General features: G+C 37.4%; 1 protein-coding gene across 8 annotated transcripts in view; it reads right to left on the minus strand.

The window, feature by feature from the left end:
• The window catches only part of plekha7b (pleckstrin homology domain containing, family A member 7b), a 349,242-nt gene continuing 337,207 nt past the window's right edge, over window positions 1-12,035 (minus strand). For 7 of the 8 annotated variants that reach the window (XM_052029064.1, XM_052029062.1, XM_052029066.1 and 4 more), the window contains 5 exons: window positions 10,915-11,064; window positions 9,554-9,687; window positions 7,395-7,534; window positions 4,840-4,927; window positions 53-916 (listed from right to left, as the gene is read on the minus strand). In XM_052029064.1, the coding sequence (XP_051885024.1) occupies window positions 4,845-4,927; window positions 7,395-7,534; window positions 9,554-9,687; window positions 10,915-11,064 (507 nt within the window). In that variant the 3' untranslated portion in view covers window positions 53-916; window positions 4,840-4,844. Of the gene's footprint in view, window positions 917-4,839; window positions 4,928-7,394; window positions 7,535-9,553; window positions 9,688-10,914; window positions 11,065-12,035 lie in introns of all 8 variants that reach the window. The other variant, XM_052029063.1, reaches the window with a different exon arrangement.

Below are 12,035 nucleotides of genomic sequence, written 5' to 3' on the forward strand. Positions count from 1 at the left end.
GTTAGTTGAATCTTTTTATTAATATTTACATTATGCAATACTATTCCACAGATTTCAAAATTGTTTCTATACTCCATTTTTCAAAATAATTTTTCTGCTGTGCTTTTCACTTTGCAAGTGTCTATGGAAATTACAATAGAATCCATTTGGTTTTGGCAATAGAAGTTCATTCTGGCAGTGCTTGATTCAGACAAAATAAATTCATTTTAAAATTGATCCAAAAACGGTAGGAATATCGCAGTTTAATTTTAGATTCAAAAATAGATGAGCACTTGAATGTAAATCACGAGAGGACCAGGGAATCGACTCTTTCTTTTACAGAATTTGTTGACACCATAAAATATTGCAGCTGAACACAGGCGAATAAAATTAAACACATTTCACAAACACTGCAAAACTGTTCTGAATAAATGCATGTTTCATATAAATCTGCTTCAACACGTTCTGACTCTAAAATGCAGCAAATCAGCTTTTCGTGGTACGTGTGTGTGCATTTCATATGCATTTTAAAAAGTGCAATACAATATATATGCTTAAAAAAATTAATCCTACTGCACACACCCCCGTTGTGCTAAGTAAAACTTTAGTTTCCAGTGTGAATCAACAAACTTTCACCGTTGTGGTGTCTACCAAGATATTTTCCATATGTTTTTTAAAAATTAGCCTCCCAATGAAATAACCAATCTAATTCAGTGTCAATACAATTCCAGTTTCAATGCCTCCTAATGAAAAATTGTCTTTTAGTTCCATACAAAAACCTAGTTGACAAACTTTCTTCCATTTCTGGCTGGTTAGTGCAGGTTGACTGAAATACCATGTTGCGCTTCATCAGAGCAGCTTTGCAGGTTTGTCCCACTTTCTTCCTTGTTCAATACTTCCTTCCTCTCTTGTTATTAGTGTTCAGCCAGTGCTTTGGCTAATTTAGGAAGAGAAAGAATTAAGTGTCGCCTCTTTATTCACTTAAAACGATGTTTAAACTTCATTAAAAAAAATCACAGGGACTGGGGTATATCATGATCAAACAACCTCGTCCTAGATTTCATAGATCGTGTAATGTTTCTACCCAAAACACAACCTCCCAATCTGCATAAGTAACTTCCTATCCTCAAAGGTAATTCCCTAAGAGTAATCATCAGGCAAAACTGAAAATTATCCATTCACTCCTATATTTCCCTTGGTCAGAATGCTTCAAAGGACCAACAGTTAGCAATTCTCATGCACTTTGGCTACAAGGACTGGAAAAGCTGGTGTTGTTCACTTTGGAACAGAGAGAAGATCTTGTCGATGTATACAAGATCATGGCTGTTTTAGATTAGATAAATGGAGGGAAGTTGTTCCAATAACTGAATAGTTTAAGGACGAATAGATACAGATCTAAAATTTTGATTAAAGGAGACAAGGTGAATATGAGTTCTTTTTTAAATATATAAACATAGTAGTTAGGACCTGTCTGTAGGGGTGGTGGAAACAGATTCAAAAGTGAATTGGATAAGCACTAGAAAGATAGTAATTTGCAGGGCGATGGGGGGAATGCAGTGGAATGGGACTGAGAGCTTCGCCTTACAAAGAGCTCCCATAGACTCAGTGGATGGATTGGCCTCCTTCCCTGCCAATAACTATTCTACGAGTTTAAGATTGCTGCACCTTCTGTCCCATTGTCCCAGTTCTTGGAAAACTGTCAAATCTCTTCAGACTTTGACAAGTTGACACTGCAGAGATGAACAAATAACCGGGACGTCTTTCTGGTTTCTACTTCCCATTTCTGAACAACAATATTTGAGGCCTATACAATCATGGCTTCTGAATTTGATATTAACAAGAGCATTAAAATTAAATTTCAAAACTGCACAAATATCATTTCATTATTGCCTTTTGACTGCTTACTACAAACCATGTAATGATTTTTGTTAATATAAACCTGCTGCGATTATGATCTACGATGAAAGAACATTATTTAACAGAAAGCAATCTCGGATTATGAGTTCATAATGCTCTTTGCACAGAAAACAGAAACCTTTTTCAATCTATCCCAAGATAGTCATATCATCTGGATTTCATAGCATAACTCTTGAACATATTTTAAAACTTAATTTGTCATTCCAATAGTAATTAATTTCCCACAGAGGTTTAATTTACTTTGCTCTACCACCAGATGGCACTACAACATAACCTTACATGAAACAATAAAAACACAGAACCATTGAATGTACAAACAGCTACAAATTCTCACTATTTCCTCATGTTTCAGATAAAGGGAAATATTGTGGGTAGTTTAATTTCCTCATTCCACTGCAATGATTAGACAATTAGAGGCTTTGAAGAATTCAATGTGCCTTCTGACTTAGGGGACACCACCTTCACGATTATGACTAAATTATCAAGTAAATATTTACTTTATCAAACATACAGCATAATGATGGAAGCAGAATCAAAATCCATCATTGTGGCAGTGCTATATGCATCAGTATGCACAAGGCATGTGGCTCCTTCATCTCCAACTCAAGATCAAAAAAGATCGTCAAACATTTTTGTCAAAACTTTGCCTTGGAAATTTGTTGATAAAGAATTAATTCTATTAATTTCAAAAATAATACTTAATGTTAACATGACACTTCGCACATTGTGCATAGTTTTTGTTCATATTCCACATGAAGAAAGCTATACCAGTGTTAAAAAGGATGCAGAGAAGAGCAGATTGAGAAATACAACAGGCACAAAAGCCGTAATTAAATCAGCACACTGAAATTCATACAATATTAAATACTATAAGGTAAACCCAGTTGCTTTAAAGTTGCCCAAGAAAATTACAAATCAAATAATAAGAGGAAGTATTATACACATTACTAATGAAGAAAAAAAACAAAGTACTGGTGGAATATACCTTAGGGATAATTAACTTTTCTCCACTTATTTTCCTGAAAGTAGACTGCAATTTTATCAGGATTTTACATTTTATGATGTTTTAGTTGATTGTGTTGCTAACTTTGAGCATGAGTGATCCCATAATATGATGCTCGTATGCAAAAAAAACCCATTTCTCTCCCTAAAAAAAAATGGGGCTAAATTACAACCTGAGAAGCACTCTGTCAGAGTGGGACAGGCCACCCTCTTGTGTTATGCTGATGCAGTTTGTCACAAAACCCTGGTAGATCTTTAGAAACAAGTTGGCTCCTTGCTTGACCTTTTCTGGTGTGAAACGCAGAGAGAATGAAACAGGGAAAAGAAATGGCATGCAAAACAGATTATTTCTAGAAGATGATCTATCTCCTTTGCTGACTCTGGACTGGCCAGCTCTCTACTCCTTTCAGAGGACCTGCTAACACTCCATTTTTTTTAAAATAGGAAGTCTCAGCTACAAAATTCTTTGCTAAGGCTGGCGTATCAATGCTGCTTTTTCTCATCTGTGGCTCAAGACATCCACAGTGGAATGGAGTGGGAAGTGGAGGGGAGAGAACAGGAACAACACAGAGAGGAGTGGCACAGAACAGTCTGGCAAAGCAGACACTAGACAGGGGTGCAGCATTAGACTTAGTGTGAGGTGACATACGGCAGGAGAAAACTCATAGTTTGTATATGGACAAGGAATTATTTACCATTTAGAATAGTTTTCAATTAAAATTAAGCAGGCACAAGAGGTGTTGCCACAACATCAATTTACTATCCGACCAGTGACCCACCCCCTGGTGGATCTGCTCTCCCCTCCTCCCCCGCACTTGCCTATCACTGTCTCTTACCTGTATCTACCTATCACCACCTTGTGCCCACCCCACCTCCCCTCTTTTGTCCACCTATCACTGCTCTGCTTTTCCCTCCTATATACTGGGCTTCCCCTTTTCCTATCTTAAGTCCTGAAGAAGGGTCCTGTCCCGAAAAGTTGACGGCCTGCTTTTCTCCACGGATGCTGCCTGGCCTGCTGAGTTCCTCCAGCATCATAGTGTTTTTCACCGATTTACTCGGGTTGAAGTTAACTAACTCATTCACAAACTGGTGAAAGCTGCAGGGCAGAACCAAAATTTTCGATCTTGCAGAACAAGACAAGTTTTAAGCAGTCGAAACTAAATTTATGCACTGCACACACTTTCCAAATTAGCATTCAGATATTGTCACTGGATAGCATCCTAAAATACAAGATAACCATTACACTACTGAACATTTTGATGGCTTTCAGAAGGTTGGGTTTAAATAAGTGGCATTCCCTAACAGAAATGTCAATGAATCTACAACTTCACCCAAGATTTACTTACTATTCTCAAATAACACATTGAATAGCGCCAAAATAAAAATGATGGTCTCACAAGCAATTTTTTCTTACTTCCACCCATGGCTCAATTTCAATACCCACCTCTCCTGCCCCCACACAATCCTCTCTCTCCCCCCTTCTATCCCTTACATACTCCAAGCTCTCCATTTTAGTAATACCTAAGATCACTATTTCTCTGCACAACTTCTCCTTGCCCTGACAGAGCTCCAAAACTTAACTGAGAAATGCTACATTTTTACTTAAGTACTGCATGCCAAATCATTACAATGACTTTACAGAATTTTTCAAAGCTTAAAAAGCAGGATCAGTCACACACCCATTTTACATACAGTTCACTTAAAAAATAATCTGTAATAGCTGACCATAGTGTTAATTCATCAGGACTACTTGAATAGAAAGCAATTAGTCAATCACCATGATGCAATATTCTGCTCAGTATCACTCTTGCTGGTTAACCTTCAACATCAAATTACATTATTGAAGGCATTACTTAGTACAATGTGTAAAATTAAGTTTGTAATCAAGATATAATATCAATTAAAGCTGAGGAAATTATGTTAAAAGTTGTTAGTTCTTACTTTGCTTAGACAAATGTGTAGTGGAATCCATTGCTTAGAGGGGAGTGTGGAGGGGAAGGTGCTGAAGATGGATGGACCTGCTGTTGCGCTGAAAGGGATCATACACAGAGAGACAAGGACAAAAACTGTTAAAGACTAAAGTTAGCAACAAGACAATGACAGCCAGACAATTTACAGTTTCAATACTATCATTTCTGGTTATGTTTGGAAACAAATTAGTTATTATTTTAATAAATGTCCACATGCAACCCTCACTCAACTGTAATCACTATTGATGTACAGCACTATATAAACAAAACGTATAAACCATAAAAGTAAAAGTTAAAATGTTCATATCATTAAAACTCTCACAGTATAAAATAATCTACTGACTCACATTGGTGAAAGTTATACAAGCACCAGTAACTACTAGTAATATGCTCATGTGGGCATAATTCAGATGAAGTCAGTAACTGCATCTGATCACAATTCCATTCTCATCCAATATCGAATGATCAAATACTATTAGCAACTGAACTCCTTTAAAATGTAAAAATCTAAACAAACTCTAATTGGATATATTTTATTGCAGTACATCGGAGCCCTAAGGTGGCAGCTTGGAATAGGGAACAGCTTTTGTTACCAGAATTTTCACTACTACTTATCTCAATCTATCACTCAAAGCCTGAGCTCCCTACTCCTGCTGAAGATATGAGATTCTGCTCCTTTACCAAATACTTCTCACCGCCTGTAGACTGTAAATTGTCATGGACTGTAGCAACCTTCCATGTTCTCACAAGCACCCAAATGAGTGTGCCTTTGTAAAGTAACAGTAATTGTGGAAGGGAACGGTCTGGAGAGAGGGAACTTGACAGGAAGAGTTAATGTGGGACGTGAGAAAATAAATCATCTGTGCAAGCAATTAACACAAGGGGTGCAACATATTTCAGTTGAAGGTTAATCTCTCTCTGTCAGGATAACTTTGTAACCAATTGTACAAGTGACCAAAATTAACATGTAAATATCGTTTACATAGATAAAATGTAGAGGTTTGAAAGAAAGGAAACGGAAAAATTTAATTGCAATTTTCAACTGCCCCATTAAAATTAAAACTTCTTTGTCAAAGTGTTCAGTAAGGTATTAGGGACTAAAATTGCAAAGTGTTTGAAATCTTTAACTGTAGATTTAATTCATAAACACCAGGATGCAGAGAAAATTTACTTTAGTCTGCAAAATCTCAGAAAGGAGTATTGTGTCACAATCTTAAAGGAATCAGCTGAGGAGGTGATGTATGGCATTACAGTAAAGCCTTTAATGTATGGGAAAGCTTTAAGGGTAATGAAATCAGAGGATGAATAGCAAATTTGATTGCATCTGGTTAGAAAAGGGGAAATAGTAGGAAATAAGTAGATTCTTAAAGTGATTAGAAGTGTTTTATCACAAGATTGTACTTCAGGAGCACACAGACCTTGAGAGAGCAGTGTGCGGATTTACAAATGATTGCAAAGGACGGTTTATAATTCTAAGGTCCAAAGGAAGCTGTGTGAGGTTACTGGTAAGATTTTACAATGTAAAGAACATGACAATGGAATTCAATATCATTTAATAAGAAATCATGTATTTGGTAAGTACAATGTTGAAGGCAGTGAAATTGACAAAACAGAAGAAAAGCCTTCGATGGGATAAACCTACTGCTTTATTCCATCAAAACTGATCAACTTAAATATATACTAATCAAAACCAATTGCTTCAGTTTTATATTTCCATTTCTTTAAATCTTATGGCCTTTCTGGTCTAAATAAGTAATTGAGTGATAGTTTTAAGTATAACAGATAAATTAACATAAGTGCATTCCTTAGTGTTTAGTGATAAAAAGAATCAGTTTATCTTTCATATGGTTAATTCTTCACAGGTTAATGGAGATATTTATAAAATAAAAAAAAACTCCCAGTCATTCCCCAAATGGTCTTAATGGTAAATATACCATTAGTTCTAGCAGTTGGATTTGATCAATACAAGTAATATAATTGACTTTGGCGCTGCTCAGGCTAGAATGAGAGAAAGAATCAACCAAGATTCCCATGGTCAATTACTATCCTGTGATTGACTGAGAAATAAAATAACCTGCTCTTATTTCATCAGCTCACATCTATCTAAGTGGACAGATGAGACTACTGTCAGAAGCAATTCCTTTCAGACCTCACTTATAAAATAATTAACTCCTAAGAACACTTTATATACATAGTTTGTTGAGTTTGAAGTTTTGAGTTTCTATTTCAAAAGCCAATTCTATCACTGTTTAGTGCAATCATGAAAGAAAACAAATGAATAGATTTTAATATAATATTGTTCCTCAGCTGACAAGTAGCTTGCTTATCTGGTCCTCTCTATTCCACTCTGTTACTGACCGACAATTAATATGCAAAAAGCATTCAAGAATCGCTCAACCTCTAATTTTCACCTCCATTAAGGCATCGGAAAGTTTTTCTAAATCTTCTTTCTTAATTGTTGATACATTAAAGAAAGCAATTTTATTTCTAGGTATAATGTGTTAATATCAGAAGGGTGGCATTTACCTGCTACCAGTTTACTGCGCTGAGAAGCTTCAGATGCTAATGCATATGACATGGTGATAATACGTTCCTGTTCCTGCAGATGTGAATCTAGATCAGCTGTACTCTCTCTGCTGTTGACTCCTGTCTGCATATTCCGAAAACTGATACACAGAGAAAAAAGAACAATTCTGAATGTGACATCTCAGAATACAACACAATTCTTATCACAGCAGTTACATATCACATTCACTTCCTGCCATCAACTCAGCCACTGGGGATGTGGGAGTGGGATGTTTCTCTGGCAAGGGCACATCATTTGGTGAGAGGAAAATGACAAGTTTAAGGGCCGACAAGTGACATTGACTGGGGTGGATATGCAGAGGACCCAGCTGTCTAGGAAAGTTGGAATTGGTAAAGTGGCAGATGTGGGTCTGCGGACAGAGAGCAATTGACTTTTGTGGGGTACCAACAAAAGCATTGCATTGAACCATTCAAGGACAGGAAGAAGACAAAGTGCATTTGCCTTATGCCACCATCAACAAGTGTTCTCCCCAAACTCCCCTTTGGTTTTGTTTTGGCAGAGAAATTTCCTTTGGCTGCAGAACCAAGAACCGAAGTGCAAAATGTTAGGACGAGGACTCAGCCTGAGCTCAGAACTTCCATTATAATAAGGGTTGTGGATGTTTGGAATTCTCTAAACCCAGAGGATTGTGTTGTTTCCATTGAACAGGAACCCCACGGTAAGTTGTCCTATTTCTGTGGGACAGTGGGGCAATGGCGTCTCCTCCAGGTTCCAAAATATTAGCCATGGGTGCTCCATCCAGACAAGAACATCCACGCTGAGTGTGAACCAACTGCACCCCAGACGTTCCTTCTGACCCCAAGGTCTGTTCACTAAAATACAAAGCATCTCAATGGGCCAGACCTCGCAGAACCAGCTTGGACAGCGAGATTTCCATCTGCTCTTTCACAGTCTTACTTTCATGAATCCCATCCCAAAAATAAGTGGTGGGGGTATGGGAGGGAGAGAAGAGAGGCCCTTTCATTGTCTCACATTAATATACTGTTACTAATCTAAACTAGTTAAAAGGCTGACAGAGGCAAAAATCCAGTCAAGTTACCTGGTATGGACACTGAGGTATATCCTCAATAGATACTGAGTTTGCACAAGTACAACTTAATTAGCAAGCGATCAGTGATACTGGAATCCGATTAGATTCTGTAGCTTCCAGAATATTTTGATTCGAAGTTCTATAGACTCTAACTCGAGTACAACAACACAAAATCCTACTTGTACACTTTCTAAAATTGCGTTTACTTATACATTCACAATCCCATTCTTTTCTCAAAATGTAATTCTTTATAGAAACCCATTACTGTTTCGTATATTTTCATCGATTCATAGAGATATGCAGCACAGGAACAAGCCCTTTGGCCCAACTTGTCCATGCCTATCTACGCTAATCCATTTGCTGCTTTTGGCCCATATCCCTCTAAACATTTCCCATTGACCTACCTGCCCAAATGTCTTTTAAATGTTCTAATTGTACCTGCCTCCACTACCTCCTCAGGTAGCTGGTTCCATATACCCACTACTGTGTGTGTGAAAAAATTTGCCTCTCAGATCCCCTTTAAATCTTTCCCCTCACCTTAAACCTAGGCCCTCGAGTTTTAGACTATCTACTCTATCTAGACTTTTCATAATTTTATAAACTTCTCAGGTTACCCCCTTAGCCACCTCCACTCTAAGGAAAACAGTCCCAGCCCATCCAATCCCTCCTTGTTACTTAATCTTGTTCTCATACTTTTACTATGAATAATATTCCACATATTTATCACAGATTTAATTAAAATGTTTCTTCTACATTTCATGATTTTATATACCAAGTGTTGTGTCCCAAACAGAGGTACTAGATAATCTAAAAACAGAGGTTCTAAGTAATCCAATGTTGCTTTCCCATTAGGAGAAGGTGATAAAGCTGAAGGTGAGAAGATGGTAAATAAGAGCATGAGTGGTGTATTTTGATGTAGTTAAGGGTTTTTGGATTCTATTTAACAGTTTGAAAATCACTCAGTAGGCCCAGCAGTAAAATTCAAGAGCATTCTTTTACAGATATACATTCTTTGAGTACCTGAATTTAAATAAAAACAATGAAAATCATGCATTTATTTACCAGTACCTTGATTTGGCAAGAATATTTTTGATTTTTTGCACCTTGCGTCTCCTTGCCTCGCATTCTTCATAGGTGAGTGGTTCCTCAGGCTCCAGTTCGATATAGCGTTCTGGGATTAGAACCATATCTGGCTTTGATAACTAAAAAGACAAAGGATCAAATTAACAATTGTATGGGAGGATGGACCAAATAGACAAAAGCATTTTGGAACTCAGGTTTAAATTCAGTACAGTTGCCTGAAGTAAAAGTCTCCATCTTCCACCATTTATAAAGGGTTCAGGGTGAAATTAATTCAGACAAGTTAAATATAATTCCATCTGGGTGAGAAAGGCTGGTGTGGCAGTTATCCCTGGTGTGAAAGCAGGTGTTCTAAAGTTGAGGCACATTGATTATGCCAAGTTATGTTCTGCAAATGACTTGGCTTGAATGACTTGATGCAGACAATGAGTGACCAAATTGTGTAAATTTTCCATTTCCCTTAAAGAAATTGCTCATTTTGTAAACCACGTACTTCACATAAAAGTGAAGTAAATGTTGAGAACAAGTAGATGTATATTGTGTAACTGCTGCATTCATTCAAACCACTAACCTGAAAACACTCTACTAGAGAAAATAAAATCACAGAGGCATATGTGCACAACAAATTACAAATTGATTAAAACGTTCCAATCCTGTGAATTCTAAGGCCACAACCTCAGACGGGAATTGTGATTTGATTTGGTTTAATCTTTAAATCTTTTGCTAATAAAGGTTTTTTTGGAGGTGGGATTTTGCAAAAGGAAGTTAAACGTATTCATGGCTAGTACTCCAAAGATAGGATTCCAAGAAAACAAAACAGATTGTTGGACTGGGGATCATCCTAAAGTAGTGTGAAACACAGAACACAGGAAAGGAAGGGTCTCAGAACATTTCTTATAATTTAACAGAGGTTCCAGATTTCCATACATTTAATCTACTGTATCTGCAGTTAGCACTACATCCTTTGAAAGAGTTCAGAAGAACACGAATATGGGTAGTTACATAGGCATTTGAACTACAATGCTATTGCCACTGAAGACAAGTCATTGGAAGAAACCCCTTATATGGTAACATCATTTGAAATGGGAGTTTAGCTGTAAGGGAAACATTTAATCTTCAGTCAGAATATCTAGTCATTTATCTCTTTCTCCCCTTGGGAGAAAGGGTATGTGCAAATATGTTACCACATTTGTACAAAAAAGTGACTACACTTGAGGAAAAAAAACTTCATTGAGGGCTTGGAGATCTGAGCTAATGAAAGATGCTATGTAAATACCAAGATCTCCCTTGATTTTTTTTTAAACATTGGGGCTTGGATGTTTGCAGGTGATATAATGCAGCGTTATTACCTCTTTGCTGAGATCCAAATTGTAGTCTAGTGGCTCCACATCAGCTTCCATCAGTGGCACTGACTTTGTTAATCCATCCTGAACACTATTATGCTCTCCCTTCACTGCTTTTTCTAATAATTGCATATCAAACTCTTGCTCACGTTTCCACTAAAAGGAAAGAAAACAATCAATTAACATGCTGCTGCAAAATTATATATTCAAAAGAAAACATTCCTGGAGTTGGTGGTTAAGAACTAAAGATGATGATTCCAAAGAACCACTGACTACTTCCCTGTTGCTGGCAACAAGCTGAAAATCAACCAAGTTGTTGTAAATTTGGAGTCAGATCTGACCTCAAGACGAGGTTCAATCCACACATCTGCACCAAGACCACCTGATTCCACCTCCATGACAGTCTAACTCTGCCTCTAGCTCAGTCACCTGATGCTGAAACTGCAATCCATATCTTTATTCCTCAGGCAAGTACCTGCTGTGCATGTTGTAGATGGTATACCCAATAAACAATAATGGTGGATTGGTTGCAAATCAAGCTGACAGATTGGTCCTTTTAGGTGTTGTTGGAATTACACACTTCCAAACAAGTGGAGAGTATTCCAGTCAACTCCTGACTTTGTCTTTGGGGGCTTCAAATGATGCTAGAGTGCGAATGTGAAAGACATTAGATACTGGCAGTGTGAAATGTAAACAGGTTAACCTGGTACAAGGACAGTGAGGAAGAGTTAAGTGCTTTGAAGACCAAATGCAATGATTGATAATGGAGGGACGTCTGCGAGAGTCTACACGATGACATAAATGGAACAAGGATTTACCCCTTCTCAAATGATGGCTACAAATTGCCATGATTACTTGCCAATTTGATACACAGACAACTTTCCTTTGCATAAGCTCAGATGAATGTTTGATCCTTTGAACCCCGTAGACAAATGATCTTTGTCCAGCAACAATAAGCCTGGTCATCAGGATCATTGCAAGTGATGGACCAATTGTCAAAATCAGGAGTCAGGTGAGTATTAGTTAAGGGGGAGTTGATAAGCCATCTCAAAGATCTAAACCAATAGAATAAATCTGCAGGTTATGAGATCGGTGGTGACACAGCGCAGATTGCTGTTCATTGGATA

This window comes from Pristis pectinata, chromosome 14, assembly GCF_009764475.1.
Source record: "Pristis pectinata isolate sPriPec2 chromosome 14, sPriPec2.1.pri, whole genome shotgun sequence".
NCBI classification, from domain to species: Eukaryota; Metazoa; Chordata; class Chondrichthyes; order Rhinopristiformes; family Pristidae; genus Pristis; species Pristis pectinata.